A 17,125-nucleotide genomic window follows, 5' to 3' on the forward strand; every position below is an offset into this window, starting at 1 on the left:
GTGAATTTAAAGATCAGGTCACAAATATTTCACGTACGCTTATTCCAATGCAGGGTTTCCTAGATCCATACTGGAATAGCCCGACAGTCTAATTAGTTGATGCCACAGTTGGTGTCAATTTGCCTCGTGTGCACTGACAGGCCCAGTCTCCCTGCTTTGCTTTTTGTGTATCTTATCCATCCAAATAGAACCACTTTGAGTGAGTTTAAGTCATAACCAACTTTAGGAAAATCAACCCTCCCAATTTTGATTAAAAAAGTACTGCAGTAACTGCAGTAACACAACCGGTCAGGCAGCGTCTCTGGCGAACACGGATAGATGATGTTTTGGGTCAGGACCCTTCTTCAGGGTGGGTGGGGAATCTATGTTGTCCAGAGATGCTGTCTGACCTGTTGAGTTACTCCAGCACTTTGTCTTTTTTTTTTGTAAACCAGCATCTGCAGTACCTTGTGTCACAATTTTGTTTTGATGTTCAGATGAGTTTCTTCCAACCACTTAACCACCACTGACCTATCTTTCAGGCTTGGAATACCAGAACTGAGAATTGACAAACAATTAAAAAAAATTCTCCATATCTACGGTAAAGATATCAACCATGTGTCCCAAATTTACACCAGGGAGAAGACCGACCCTCCAATTCCACGTAACTTTCCTCCAGTAGCTGGAAGCATCACCTGGGCTCGACAGCTCTTCAGACATATTCAAGAGCCCATGTTGTTGTTGGAGAAGAGGCCTGGCATCTTGCAACGCGAAGATGCAAAGAAGATTATCCGTAGTTACAACAAAGTAGCCAGAGTTTTGTTGGAATATGAAGTGCTTTATCACAGGGCCTGGATGCAACAGGTAGACTACTGGAGCACGTTTATAGTCATTGTTATGCATGCTTGCATTGGCAGCATTTATATTCCCAACAAAAATGTTGCAAGTTACATAAGTGAGATCATGAAAACAACTTGGGGCTTCTTGGTAACATGTATACAAACTTAGTCGCTGCCTAATCTTGTACTAGTCTACGTTAATCAAGGTTTTGGACGCATTGTGAAAGTGTTTTAACCGTTTACAAAATGGTATCTTCACCATCAGAATGAGACTGAGTTATCAAATGGCAATTTAATATCAGCATTATTGTTCTATGTGCAGAGTTGTGCATAGTGGAGCTAATTTAAAGATAATTTAGCCATAGAAGGCAGAGTCCACGTTTATTCTATTTGTCAGTAATCCTGTTAACATTTTAGAATTTCTTTCAGAACAACTGATATGCATTCTAGGTTTGCGCAGTTTTGGTTCATAATTGATAAATTGTATAGTTTATCCTGTGGGTAAATCTGTAGAATCTGTCAGAAAGCTATTTGGCCTATCATTCTCTCTACTGGTTTCAACTTTATTCACCTGGGGACAAAGTGACAGCCATAGAATTACTGCACATGCAGTGTGAGTATTATCTGAATGGTGTCAGATTAGGAAAAAGGGAGATGCAACGAGACCTGGGTGTGCTTGTACGTAAGCATGCAGATACAGCAGGCTGTGAAGAAAGCTAATGGCATGTTGGCCTTTATTGCGAGAGGATTTGAGTTTAGGAGCAAGGAGGTCCAACTGCAGATGTACAGGGCCCTGGTGAGACTACACCTGAATGTAGGATGTGCAAATTTAGTTTCTTAATTTGAGGAAGGACATTATTGCAATTGACGGAGTGCAGTGTAGGTTCCTCAGGTTAATTCCCGGGATGACATATGATGAAAGAATAGAAAGAATGGGTCGACTGGGCTTGTATTCACTGGAATTTAGAATGAGAGGGGATCTTATAGAAACATAAAAATCTTAAGGATTGGACAGGATAGATGCAGGGAAAATGTTTCCGTTATTGGGGGAATCCAGAACTAGGGGTCACAGCTAAACTCCATTCCCTTGATACACCCAGCTAACATAAATCTGATACTTTAGTTGCAAACATTCCAATGAAGCAGCATCCACAATATTTCTGGAGAGAACATTCATCATTGCTATTTCGCTTTGTGTGAATGTGTCTCTTCTCTGTGGAAAACTGAGTTCTTCCCCTTTGTTAATAGGCTTCTGAATGGTACTTTCATAAGCTAGAGTATTGTCTGAATCACCTATACCTATTGAGGACGGTTTTTTTCACTATATATTTTTAGTTAATATGATATGGCAGACTGATTTCATGGTGTTAAAATACAGTATTTCGAGTGATGAAATCTCCGAAACTATCATTGAAATATTTCTCGGTATCGTAACTGCAGCTGTAGAATGTCAAGATGACCCATAGATATATTATCAAGATGTATTTCAGAAGGTGTCCTTGGTTGAATGAGAAATAGGTTTGCACTTAAATATACACATATATTTATGTATCTTCTGTTTACAATCTTATTTCAGATTGAAACTATCCAGTTTGGTCTTCAAGCAACTTTACTGGTTAAGCATCCTGACACTGGACAGATGATTGTGAACTTTGACCCTGATCTTACAGTTCTGATAAGAGAAGCAGAATGCATGGTTCGAATGGGGTTGGAGATCCCTGATAATGCGAAAGCACTTCTACAAAGACGGGATATGTTGAAACGGATGTACAATAAGCTGCAGGTATGAATAGTGACTTTGGAAGTGGTAGAATGATGACATTGTAGAGGAATATGCTTTTCCTTAAACAGTTTGAATTAGAACAAAATATATAAATGAACAATGCTGTGCAAACCTATCATTTATACTGTTACAGCAGATGCACGTCATCAGTTTTCTCCTGATTTAGGAAAATGCAATCCTTTTTTGGAATCAATTTACTTTGTTCAACAGAACCTACATGCTTGATTCGTCTGCAGGTTAAAATACCTCCTCTATGTCAAAGGAAAAGTCAAATTACAAGAGAAAGCCATATAATATAAAGGAAATCAAGGCAAACTGTAGAAAAGTAATTTGAATCTCATGGCCCAGAGACAGTCGGTGAAACCCATATTTGATTTATTTTTGTTAACATATTGAGTGAGGACAAAAATTGCAGATGAGAAATAAAAATGGGAAATGTTCAAACTGCTGCAATAATGGATTGCATTATAATTCAGTCACTTTAGTTGTGAAATTACACCTGGAATTTTATTTTTCTCAGTCAGATGCAAATTAATGTGATGTACAATTCTGGCTTTATCAGTCTTTCTTATAAGCCATGCATTATGTGCTACTGAGCTATTTCACTGGTGAGTTTTTATTGTAGTTTTACTTTAATTGTGTAGCTGTTGTGTCTATGCTGTGATATTTCCTGAATCTTGAAAATCAGCTCAGTTAATCTGCAGGTTTAGTGATAGTCAGATGTTATAAACATATGGCACATGACAATTAAGAGCAGACATTTGTAAGTGCACAAGAATGTGACCATGACAGACAATGTTAAGTTTGAAAAAGCATTGATGCAAAGATGAAACAATGAACAGGAAGACAGGCTACAGCAGAAGGATGCAGACTCATATTCGGTTTCCTTAAAGCAACAGACCCAATCTCTATCACTGTTGGGAAGTATGACACATTGATGAGTTCAGCATGGATGCAATAATGGGCCCATTTTTTTTAGCATTATACGTGTAAGGCTGCCAATCGTTTTCCTGGTGAAACTAAACAGAACTAATCTGATCTTCTTTGCTGTGTGCCTGCCTCAGTTTTCATTGTCCCTTATCTGGAATTGGAAAAGCTGGGTACCTACTTCCTTCTCAATAACAATTTTTTATCACGGTTGACCTTTAGTCTGTCTACAATGTCTGGAAGTAATTTGCTGTGAAAACGGCTATATTTTAAACTGCAGGATGAATGATTATACAATATCAGTTAGATGCTCATAGATACAACTTAAAGGTACTCTCACAATGTTTAAGACACAGTTGGAAAAGCACTAGAATTGGCAAGGCATAGTAGACGTAGGTACTTGATGGTCTGAATGAACATTATGGGCTGAAGGGCCCGTTTCTGCTCTATGATCTATGACTCATTCAGTTGCAGATCAGGTGTGCTCCATGAAATTCTTCATGGTTAATGTGAATGATCATGCTAAAGACTTGCAAACTGAACCTTTTATGCATGTTTTTCAGATATCAGTCCAATGTCAGACTGGCACTTTTCCCTCATCATAAATCATTTTAACATGTGCTTTTATGGAGAAATACTTTTCCAGGCTAATTTGTTTAGGTTTGCAATAGTTAGTTAGTTAATATCTTTGCTTGTTTTTCATAAAATATAAACCTAGATCTGAAGTACATGTAAAATGTACTTAAATGAAACATGTGTAGGAACATTGGGATCCCTGACAGATATATTACAATGAGCACACAAGTGAAGTAAAAACTGCAGATGCTGAACATCTGAAACAAAAGTAGAATATGCTAGAAATACACAGCAGGTCAGTGAGCATCTGTGGAAAGAGAACAGAGTTAATATTTCAAATTTAAAACTCTTGGCCATCATCTTCTGTTTTTGTTTCATGAATATGCAAATAACAGTTTTGCAGTCAGAGAAACTTCATACATTTGTATCAAAGTCATTTGCTATTTAATGGAGGCATTAACCCGAATGTAGGCCACTTGGTTCATGTTCATACTTTGCCATTCAGTAAGATTATGGTTGATCTTTCATCTCAGCTTCACTTCTTGCATTAACCACATTGCTATTGATTTATTACAGTCGCATGTACTGAGATGCAGTGAAATACTTTGTTTTGCATGCTATCCAGGCAACTTATATCATACCGAAGTAAATCAAGTTAGTGCAAGAGAGAAAACAAATACAGAATACAGAATATAGTATTACAGCTCCAAAGAAATTGCAGGTACAGGTATTTAAAAAAATGTGCAATGGCCTCAACAAGGTAGATTGGGAGATGGAGAATTCATCTCTATTGTATGAGAGGTCTGTTCTCCAGATAACAATGGGAAAGAAGCTGTTGTTGATTCAGGTGGTACATGCTGTCAGGCTTTTGTTTCTTCCGTCCAGAGGCAGCGTGCAGCGTAGACAGAGCAAATCGGGGTTGGGAGGGGGGTGGGGGTGGAACGCTGATGAGCAACATAGCTTGGGCTGCGTTCACAACTCTGCAATTTCTTAGTGTAGAAACAAGAAACTGCAGATGCTGGTTTACCAAGCAAAGACACACAATATTGGAGTAACTCAGTGGGGTCAGGCAGCACCCCTGGAGAACATATATAGGTGACGCAGGGTCCCAACCTAAAATGTTGCCTATCCATGTTTTCCAGGAATCCTGCCTGATCCACTGAGTTACTCAAGCAATTTGTGTCTTTTCATTGCAATTTCTTGATGTCTTGGGCAAAGTAGCTGCTGTACTAAGCTATGGTGCATATCGCTTGAATGACATTAATATCTAAAACATCTCCATTTAGACAGTGGATGAATTTGTAATTTTGTGAAGATAATCACTGTGGCTTATTAAATAATTTAATTTCATTCATGTCTTTTGAAGTTTAATGTTTGGTCTGTTTTGAAGCTATATTAAGCCTATGTCTGAATATACTGCAATTGATAGTGACTCTGGATGATAAAATATTCCCTCTTCAGCACTGAAGTTCATCATCTTGATGAGGGCAAAATTAGAACATTATGTACATAGAGACATGCTGAGGTGCTTAAGTACATAGATTTTATCTGTCTTTGTCACATCTAAGGCAGTTCAGTTTCTTCTGTTATTGGTTTATTTGTCACATGCACCGAGGTATAATGAAATTCATTTCTGTACACAGTTCAGTATAAGTATCACTATACACAAGCACTGACATGCATCTTGGATAAGCACCTCAGATACAGTACATGTATAGCAGTAGTACACTGAGACAGTGTACAGATTCGCTAGTTTGGTGCCATTTTCAAGTCCCAGTTGTTGTAAGTGCAGGGTTCTTGACCTGACCATGAAAGATCGTTGTTCTGGCAGCATTGCGAGGTCGGCCTGGCCAAGTGTAGCTGTAGTGTCCTCCACTGCTGATCCACCACTGTTGGCCAAACAGGTTACCAAACCTGTCAGTGAAATGACTGCTTCTTGGATGTTCCTGATATTAATTACAGGTACTCCCCGACTTGTGTAATGGACAAATTGTGTAACCTCGCATTTGTGTAAATAATTGTTTCAGCCCGTTGCTTTATTTCTGAGTTGCGTTTCTTGGCAGTCACTGTAGCAGTGCGACACTGCCGACGTATGCAGAAAGCCAGTCAGCTGCTCTCACGGAAGCTCCCACTTGGTCTCCACATGTGGCCTTCTGACTTGACTTGCCTGACATCTGATTCATGCAAGGGTCCACAGTATGTAGCGCGTACATTTGAAGTATAATTTTACCAATTGCTTTCCTTAATGTATCTAAGGAATATAAACTGTTTATGATTTTAAGCTGCTATTAAAATTAAATAATGTATTGAAGATCCTAATATTCTTTGTGATATTTTCAGCTATTACTGGAAGAAAACTCCAAAGTACGTGGAAAAATTAAACAAGTTTATGAAACCCTTATTGCACCACATGTGCATGAGATTGATGAAGCTTTTCAACCGGGTCTTGTAACACTAAACTGGACATCATTAAACAATGACCATTTTGTGGATAGTGTGTATGCAAAATTAGGTAATGAATTCAATTCCAAATTATAGCAGCTTCATCAATTTAGAGATTATTTTGTGATTCAGTGGGTATCACCTCACAATCAGGGAGTTGCAGTTCGTCCCACTCCAGAGTTTTGTGTGTAAGACAGTCCAATGCATAGAAAATAGGTGAGGGAGGAGGCAATTCGGCCCTTCGAGCCAACACTGCCATTCATTGTGATCATGGCTGATCGTCCCCAATCAATAACCCGTGCCTGCCTTCTCCCCATATCCCTTGATTCCACTAGCCCCCCTAGAGCTCTATCTAACTCTATCTTAAATCCATCCAGTGACTAGGCTTCCACTGCCCTCTGTGGCAGGGAATTCCACAAAAGCAGTGCTGAGGGAGTGCTTCACTGTTTACGGAAATGCCCCTTTTAATTAAGATGGTACGCTGAGACTCCATCTGCTCTTTTAAGTGGATGTACAAGTTTCCAGCATGCTATTTAATAGAAAAACAGGGAAGAGAATTCTGCTATCCTGGCCAGTGCTTATCTTTCGACCAATGTTATTAAACAATGTGTTCTGGTCACTATCATGTTGCTCATTGTGGAACCTTGCTGTCCCCAAATTGGCCCCTGCATTTTGCATATTGTAACTATGTCTGCGCTTCAGGAGTAATTCTTAAACTCCTGCACACTTCTTGTCCTAAAATGGTGTGAAAAGGGCTTTACGAATGTAAGTCTTTCTCATTTTGTCTTTGAATACCAGGATAAAATGTGCAATCAGGTCTCAGCCATCCATGAAATGCATAGAAATGAAGAGCCGTTCAAGTGGAACTGTCCTCAGACATCGCAGACCCAATTTAGTAAATGGCAGCAGAAAGATATCCAGCAATTTTCCATTCCATGTTTCACTGCATTTAATAGTATGTAATTTAGCCAGGGTATCAAATCATCATCGTCTGCAACCAGATATTTTCAATGATTGTGTATTTTGAAATGTTGGAACAGCATCAAACTATTAATTACAATATTTGGAAGGATTATTGTCCCTTTATTTCAATTGTCCCAATGTTTCGGCTCCACAGGGTTAGTTGATTTACTGATTTGCAGAGTAAATGACCTTGTAGAATATCGTATCGAGCGGACCCTGTGGGATATGAGCACCATCTCACTTTGTGAATTTCCTGAGGAAACACCATGGACATGTGAGGAGTTTTTGAGACGCACGCAGGTAACTCTCCAGGACTTTCTGAACAAAGCCCAGGGGTGAAACAGTATGAATGTATATTTCATTATATAATTTATGTAAAAATAGCGGGCAGCGATTTATTTTCGTATACACTCTGCCTGACAGGGGTGGAAATCGCTAACAAAACATGGGGGGGGGGGGGACACAGTTTGGGGGGGGCACAATTTCTTGGTGGCCGCACACGCAAACACACACATGCGAAGCTTCGGAGGTTTCGGCCATGGGCCCTGTGGACGGTAACATCGGGAGCTGACATGGTTGGTGACCGAATCCGAACTCCAGCAACAGCAGCTTCATCCGCCCCAAATCGTGGGGCTTGAATCAGCCTGTTCGCGGGGCCATTCATTGCCTGGCTCGGCTTAAAATCGTCCGGCGCGGGGCTTCAATATCAGGAGCCTCGATCGCCTTGATGCAGCAGTTTGAGTTTAAGCCGCGCGGGGCGATGAAAGACCCCGCGAACGGGCCGATTCAGCCCTTAGAAAGAGTTTGATACCCGCTTGAATATTTTAAAAGCTACAATGTGATAAATAACACTTAAACAAATAAAATTGAAGCAAATAAAGGCAAAGAGAAGAACCAACCTTGGAGGGGGGAGAGAGAGAGAGAGAGAGAGAGAGAAAGAGAGAGAGATGGGAAAAAAATACTAAATAACGTGAGTGACCATGAATGAGGGACTTACCTGCAAGCCAGCCAGGAAACCCGTTCGATCGGAGCCCTTAATGACCTGACCCTTTTAAATCCGATACCCATTTAAATCTTTCCCATCCACCAATACATCCAATTAGTTCAAATGGTAATTGTACCCGCATCAGAGAGCTTTAAGAAATTCTCCGTGAATACCTTCAGTAATACTTGAAGATCAAAACACAATTGGTGACACATCGTGTTAATACGATGTTAATAGAGACATTTAACAAGCGCTTAACAGTGACACCCCCATTGTCTCGTAGAAATCGGAGATTTTAATAGATATTTTTTTCGCCAAATTTCAAAATCCGGATTACAAAACGGGGGGATCATCCCCCACCTCTCAAAACATGGGAGGGATGTGACCCCCCCCCCCCCACCCCTCGAATTTCCATCCATGCTGCCTGACAGAACTAGATTGTTCTAGTTGTAAAATTGCACATCAGTGTTGCCCATTTATCATCAACAGAGTAGAAAAACAATCTTGCTGTTGGGTGTATTCTCAATCTTAACCAAAGAGCTCTTATTTTAGTGACCTTTAATAAGTTTGAAGGAAAATTAACTGGATGTGTTTTAAATCTAGAATAGCTATATATTAAAATGCAACATGAAAGGTAAAAATATTCTATTCTCCATTTCCAATACGTATAGATGGCAGTCTATAGTGGTGTCAAATACATTCGATTATCATACTATTTTTCATAAGCAAAACCAAAATTGGAAATGAACACACAAGTACATTGTAAGTGAGAGTAATGATGGGGCTTCCAATGTACGAACACCCTTCTTCACCAACCTATCTACCTGCGAGGTCACTTTCATGGAACTATGTACCTGTACTCATTGATCCCTCTGCTCTACAACACTCCCCAGGGCCATACTGGTCACTGTGAAGTTTCTTCCCTGGTTTGGCTCCCAAATGGCAACACCGCCCTCTTATCTGAATTAACTCCATTTGTCATTCCTAAAGTTCTTGTATTACACTTTCAACATTGGATTTGAACCATTCAAAGTTGTAATTATTTCTCCCTTAAGTCAATTTCTCTTGGGCTTTCTTTTGCATTGCTAGTGTCCTTTGAAAATTTCTGCTGCAAACAATGGCCATGAAGAAAATAGGCCCTCCATTGCCTCTTTATGAATTATTAATTCTCATTGGATGCCTATGTCTGTGGGAATTAACTTTCATAAAGTGGCTGCTTTTAATATTTACAGCAACAGGCATTCCAACCTACTTCTGGATTTCTGGAAAAATCCAATTGAATCTGCAAGTTAATGCATGATAACAACTTGAACTTAAACGATAAAGAGCCAAAACCCCCCAAAACATTCTCAGAAATGATTCAAAAGAAGGAACCACAGGAATAATTGATTGTTGGACCCTACAGAAAAAGAGGAAGCAGAAATATAGAAAGAGGAATTGTTGGAATGTGAGTCTTACTGGTCTAAAGCTCATCCTCTAGTATGAGAAGGGTGAGGGTGGGGTGTGCATAAAAGAACAGAGTGACAGAAGAGTCATAGGAGAGCCCCAGTATTTGTTGAAGAAAAATAGTGTTTTGGTGACTATTGTGGAAATTTGTCCGTGCATCCATTTTCTCTTTTTTTTTACACTTTATTTTATCATTGTTAACTTTGGTGCATGCATATATACAACAGTATGAAAAGTTATTTTTGAAAAATAAACAAAATTACCAAGTACGATCTATTCTCTAACAGGATATTTGCACCAAAGGAGCGCAGACATTGCAATGTAAAAGTATGATGGTGGAAGCAGCAGTGAATGAACTCATTAAAATGCTTTATGATGTGGATTCAGATGATGAAAATGACATAGAAGGTACAGGAAAACTGGAAAGAACATCATTCCTGTTCTCTTCATGGATATTAAAACTTCCATTTTACAATTTCATATTTTAATACTTAGAAACATAGAAAATAGGTGCAGGAGTAGGCCATTTGGCCCTTCGAGCCAGCATTCAATATGATCATGGCTGTTCATCCAAAATCAGTACCCCTTTTTCTGCTTTTCCCCCCATATCTTGAAAGGCGCCCATAAATAAAATGTATTATTATTATTATTATTATTATTATTATTATTATTATTATTATTATTATTATTATTATTATTATTATTATTATTATTATTATTATTATTATTATTTCCCTAAGAGCTAAATCTAGCTCTCTCTTGAAAACATCCAGTGAATTGGCCTCCACTGCCTTCTGTTACTTACATTACTTATATTAATTTATATTTTAATATAAATATAAAAAATAATTTGTAGCTGCACTGGTGCATAAGTTGGTTGCAGTTACTTATAACCCGCCTCCTTACTATTGATGAAGTTAATGGATCATCATAATAGGAGATTGGGTTGAATACAAAGTCGTTCTTCTGATACGAATCATACTCTAATGGAAGTAATGTTATTTGATAGTATGCTTTTACATAAGGAATCTACCAAACCTTTCCAATGGTTATTCATATGGAATGTTATAAACTTTGTTTAACTTTAATTGTACCATTTTGACATAATTGACAAAATATATTGAATAAAATCATTTTTGATGCTTATGATTTTTTCAAGGAATTTGCTAATCATTATAATAAGGCTACAATCCCAGTAATGAAATTCACATGCAGGGACTCAACTGGAAAAGTAAGCCAAATTATGTATAAGGATGAAGGATGACATCTGATATTTTGTAGATTTTGATTGCTTTGGAAGGATACAGGACAACTTTACTGTGATTTAAATTTTCCTATTAATGATAAATATGAGATTTAGAGTTCATTCCATAGAAACTTTCATCTTCTAACTTGTATTATTTAACTGGTGTTAATTACAAAATACTACCTTTTATGACAGAAAATAAAGGAACAAAAACATCTATACAATCAAGTGCAATCACCTCTCCTGATGCTCGTTCAACCTCGGCAGCAAAAAGTCTCCAAGACCCCAATTTTCTGAAGCACGAAGCAAGAGAATTACTCAACCATTTCAGCCATTGTAACATGGAAGCTCTTATTAAGGTTATCCGCAATGCCCTGGAGAAGCTGAGAAAATGCATGCAGAATTCATCCACACTCCTTTATCAGGGTATGAATCTGAGCTCCATTGATTTTGTTTAATAATGCCCAACATTATTCTCTTGTCGGTTGATAGGGTATCATTATTTTTTCATGTGAATAGTTCAGTTACATAAGCATTCTTTAACTCGTACTGTAAAACTAAAGGCTGAATTAGTGAGTTGGAAAGTGTGGCAATAAAGATACCTATCCAAAATTCTTAAACTAATCTGGGACTGACATTCAAAGCAGTTGGAGGAAATGCTAGATTTGAATATAAGTAAAGACTGATAGTTGACTGATAGTTTGAAACCATTCTTGACTATCATTAAATCATCTTCTGCTTGTGGATTTCGCTGGTTCTCTGATGGATAGCAAAGATTGTGAGGGATATCGGTTAAACACAGGCAGGTGCAACAGGCCTAGATGGGGCGTCTTGGTCAGCATGGGCAAGTTGGGCAAAAGGCCTGTTTCTGTGCTGTATGACTCTGGACAGAGACCTCTATGTGTGCTCAATTTGGAGGTGAGGAAAATTGCCTCCTCATTGAAGTGTGCTTATTACAAATGGTTAGCAAGCTGTCGGAAGTGATTATGTATTATACAGCCTTCCCATAGTTTGATGGTTAAGAAAATTGCAATGAATGATGGTTTTAGCAACTTTTAAGGAAATTATGTGTTATAGATTTTAGCAATAATCATATTGATGGTATATTTTGGCTACTTGCGCCTGCCATATTTGAACTAACTTTGATGGCGGACCAAATAACAAAAATAACATTCATTTTAGCAATATAAAGTTGACCTTTGGATTTATTAGAGATATGTAAATTACTGTTCAAAATAAGTTATTTGCATAGATGCTTAAGGGCTGCCCAGAGGCGCAACTGGTAGACCTGCTGTCTCCCAGCGCCAGAGACCAGGGTTCAATCTCTGTAAATTACCATTACTGTGAAGGGAGTGGAAGAGAAAGTGGGATAACATGAAACGAGTATGAACGGGTGATCGATGGTTGGCATGAACTTGATGGGCCAAAGGGCTTATTTCCATGCTGTATCACTTAAAAAAAACCTTGTAAGAGGTGAATATACCACACTATTTATTTGAACAGAATTATATTGCTAGATGAGATTGAACAATAATAAATTGCTAAATGCTAATCAAGATGCCCAAGTTACACCAGCCCCACCTGCCCACAATTGGCCCATATCCCTTTAAACCTTTCTATACATGTACCTGGCCAAATATCTTTTGAATGTAGTCTTTAAGTATTATTAATTGGAGCTTCCTAGCTTGTGTATGTACTGTCAATAGTCAATATGTAGATTGGTCAACTTCTCTGTTGTTCAATTCCATCAACACAAGAGCTGAATCTTTTGAGGAAGCAGGTTAATTACCAATTATTTGGGTCAACAAGGGATTGGTAATAAATGTGGCTTTGGCAGCACTGCCCCTGTCCATTAACAAATTAGTATGAAATTAATCTCAGAGTTTATTATTAGTGGCATCTGTGTTATCTCACAAAGAAAAACTATTCTAGCACATACTTAAAATTCAAAAGGTTTGTTTAAGAAATAGACAAATATTCAACTTGGCAAAGTTGGAATCATTGCATAATAGGGATGTTATAGACTGATAATTACATGGGCATTAGCAATTACTGAAACTTTTAGTCGAGAAAAAGTGAAGTTTTAATCGGTATTATTGAACTGAGTTTACGGCTTTGATTCTCATTGAAAATAAGATTGAATGAAACTAGTCTATCAAATAGTGCAGCAGAGTGGTGCAGTGGTAAAGTGGCTGCCTTACAGCGCTAGAGACCCCAGTTTGTTCCTGACTACAGGTGCTGTCAAAACAGAGTTTGTACATTCTCCCTGTGACCACAGGGCCTTTCTCTGGATGCTCCGGTTTCCCACAACATTGCAAAAACGTGCAGGCTTGTAGGTTAATTGGCTTTGGTAAAAATTGTAAAATGTCCCAAGTGTGTTAGTGTATGGGGTGATCGCTGGTCGGTGCAGACCCGATGGGCCGAGGGGCCCGTTTCCACGCTGTATGTCTAAATCTAAAATTGTAATCATGTCCATGGAAATCTGATTTGGTTGTTTTTTTTTCCTTAGATGCTGATGCTAGCTTTCAAATGCAAACCTCACAAGCAATTCTCCATGCTGACATTTGCTTTGCCATTCCTAACATTGAGCTGCATCCCAGTCTGGAAGAAGCCCAGAATACTTTGAATAGAGTTTGTGACTGCATTATCAATGTTTCCAAAGGGTTGTCGGTATGGGGAAAGAAAAGAATGACAAACGTATGTATTATAAGTCTCCTAATCTTTGGCTAACATGCAATTAAGTTGTACAATGCAACATAAAATTGGAATTTATTGTAAACTATGACATTTTCTATCGAAGATGCTTGAATTGCATTTTTTATTCACTCTCTTTTATAATTGTCACTAACATTTTTTGAAGTGAATAATTATGAACTTTAAATTGTGCTTTGACAGTTCAATGATGTAAATGCGGACACAGATGGGCTGTGAATGGTGATGAAGATGTTTCCACTAGAGGTCACAGCGACGTTCCTTTAGGAAGGAGATGAGAAGGAATTTCTTTAGTCAGAGGTTGTTGAATCTGTGGAATTCTTTGCCGCAGAAAGCTGTGGAGGCCAAGTCAATGGATATTTTTAATGATAGATTCTTGATTATTACGAGCGTTAGGGATAATGGGGAGAAGGCAGGAGAATGGGGTTAGGAGGGAGAGATAGATCAGCCATGATTGAATGGCAGAGTTGGCTTGATGAGCCAAATGGCCTAATTTTGCTCTTATTACTTATGACCTGAAGATAGAACGTTCGAGATAACTAATTTCTTAATGTAATAAGAGAACACTGGAACACTCCGGAACACTGTGCCTCTTAACTTGTCTGAACAAATATGATGTCAAACATTCATGAAACTAAATTATTGTGAAGATTGAAACAAATATTGTTCATTTCATTAACAGATAAAAAATAATGCCCAGGGAATTGCTGAACTCCGAACAAATGATACACAGATTGACCCTTTCATTAATGTTCATGTAGATCCTGGTGAAGCCAATGGTTCAGGTAATTTCTACCACCTGTTAGATATATGCATCAAGCAGATTAAGCAAGTTATGTATCCAAGTATGAATGTAATTAATTTGGTAACACAAGGCTGGGAGAAATCTGTTGACTTGTTTATCAAATGCTGTTTCTCACTCAAGTTTATAGATCCAGCTTGTGCTGGAAGCTGTCATTTCATTTTGGGAATGAACTCTGTGCATGATGTGCATTGAATTCCTGATTTTCATGGTAATTTGCATCTAATTGCAGATGACATTTAACATTTAAAATTGATTGGACTTCCCTTGCTGCCAACTGGGATGAAGCCTCGAATGACAGATGGGGCATAAGCTGCTGAGAAATGTTTACTCTCTTCCACATGAGTGGACAGACATTTAGGTGCAGTTTGGTCTGTGGTTGAATGATGTAAAGGAAGGAGATGGAGGGAAGAGGTATCTGTACATGCAAAACTCTGCATCGTGAGGCTGACGAGCAATATGTATTGCAGAGTCTCATCGGAAGCAATAGTATTGGCTGGAATCAGGGCTGAAATTTAGAGAAGCATGAAGAATGGGACATGTATCTGTGTGTGATGCATATGAAGCAGAGCTGAATGTGGATATGGATGCAGAAAGAGTCGACGTGTACTATAGAACTGAAACAAAAGCAGAAAATGCAGGAAACACTCAGCAGGTCAGGCAACATCTGTGGAAAGAAGAACATTGTTAATGTTTTGGGTCAAGTATTTCATGACAGGACTGGAACTGATTAAATGTCTCTCTGAAACTGAGTACATTTGTTTGTGAAGCAATTAGATCTTTGGAGGAAGAAAGGAATTGGATATTTAATGTGCAAGGGAAATAGCTATGTAAGTAGAAAGGGCAATGGCATAGAGGGTTGGGAAAGGCAAGCAGAGCCTTGGTTCCTTTCTTCCACAACACTTGGACCATCTCCCATATATGAGTAATATATATGTGCACCCACGCATGTGGATAATATGTGTGCTCAATGTACCTCTCCAAAGGTCATCAGCTTTAATTTGCCACACAATCTCTTAAAGAGGACTTTCACCCCAAAGTTGAATGGACAAAAATGTTGCTGCAGTTTGTCCGTAGTTTGAAGGGATTGAAGGGAAACCTGTAAAATTGAAGGCGCCTTTGTGAAAGAGGAAAAAATTGACCTGTAATGTGGGACACAAATAATATCTATAGAAAAGGTGAAAGCACCTTTTTTGGTGTATTATAGGGTGCCGTTGTGAAGTGGAAGGAGAGAGCAGCAAAGTATGTTGGGGGAAATTGCATGCTCTATTGTTCAGATTAATCAGTTAACGCTATATTCACAATACGGCTCTATTTGAAAGATGCTAATTTAATGTGTTTCTCTTACATGAACACTAATATAGACCTAGATAGACAAAACTGCTGGAGAAACTCAGCGGGTGCAGCGGCATCTATGGAGCGAAGGAAATAGGTAAAGTTTCGGGCTGAAACCCTTCTTCAGACCCGGCCTTCGGCCCGAAACGTTTTCCTATTTCCTTCGCTCCATAGATGCTGCTGCACCCGCTGAGTTTCTCCAGCACTTTTGTCTTCCTTCGATTTTCCAGCATTTGCAGTTCCTTCTTAAACTAAAAGAGACCTAAATGTTTTTCCATTAAAGCACAGTTGAAGTGTACCGTCTTCATTTCAGGTGCAGATACTGTTGCTGTCCACACCCAGACTAACAATTACTACAAAATAATTTCAGAAAATAAAGAGGTAGTTAAACTGGTTTCTGTTATTTCATCATCCATCATCTCATTTAGAAAGGTAAGCTAATGAGTCTGAACTGAGTTAATTTTACACCAATGCTTCAACAAGTTTTGTCTTGTCTTTGTCTTATTGCAGTGAAACATTGTGGTTCATAAGTCTTTTAGAATAGTGGAAAACAGAAACTTAGAAACATAGAAATTGGTGGAGGAGTAGGCCATTCGGCCCTTCAAGCCAGCATCGCCATTCAATATGATCATGGCTGATCATCCAGAACCAGATCACCAGATCATCCAAAAATTTGCTGCAGACCAGAGACTCCCTGTTGGGTTCAGGTCGAGTTACCTATGAAAGAGTCGCCAGACTCAAGTATATTGGGCTGAGCCAACTCTTTATAAATAAATGAACTCCATAAATACATTTGGCAATTTTATAAATAAATAAACAAATACACTATTATTTAATAGCAAAGAATATAGCGAGGCCCTGCAATGCTGATGAGGGCATTGACGCTTGCTGTATCTCCAGGCTGAGATGGGATATAAAAAAAAGAATATTCCTCAGACTCCAATCAGGTTCAGACTCGTTGTGGGGGCCATGTCAAGTGCGGGTCTGAATTTTAATTTTATAGTCAAGCATCGTTTCTGTGTGGAGGAACATGTCATCAATATGTTTGTAAGATAGCTGATACTATTTAGCCATTTCACTAGCTTGAACA

The 17,125-nt window shown here is 38.6% G+C and overlaps 1 protein-coding gene across 1 annotated transcript in view; it reads left to right on the forward strand.

Moving 5' to 3' along the window:
* Positions 1 to 711: 711 nt before the first annotated feature.
* Positions 712 to 17,125, forward strand: part of LOC116982917 (dynein heavy chain 5, axonemal-like) — a 110,983-nt gene continuing 94,569 nt past the window's right edge. Inside the window, exons 1-9 of the mRNA XM_033036471.1 lie at positions 712 to 843; positions 2,395 to 2,601; positions 6,445 to 6,616; positions 7,664 to 7,809; positions 10,228 to 10,348; positions 11,382 to 11,612; positions 13,696 to 13,883; positions 14,581 to 14,683; positions 16,349 to 16,467. Coding sequence (XP_032892362.1) covers positions 712 to 843; positions 2,395 to 2,601; positions 6,445 to 6,616; positions 7,664 to 7,809; positions 10,228 to 10,348; positions 11,382 to 11,612; positions 13,696 to 13,883; positions 14,581 to 14,683; positions 16,349 to 16,467 — 1,419 coding nt within the window. The remainder of the gene's footprint in view (positions 844 to 2,394; positions 2,602 to 6,444; positions 6,617 to 7,663; positions 7,810 to 10,227; positions 10,349 to 11,381; positions 11,613 to 13,695; positions 13,884 to 14,580; positions 14,684 to 16,348; positions 16,468 to 17,125) is intronic.

This window comes from Amblyraja radiata, chromosome 17 (genome assembly GCF_010909765.2).
Source record: "Amblyraja radiata isolate CabotCenter1 chromosome 17, sAmbRad1.1.pri, whole genome shotgun sequence".
Taxonomy (NCBI): Eukaryota; Metazoa; Chordata; class Chondrichthyes; order Rajiformes; family Rajidae; genus Amblyraja; species Amblyraja radiata.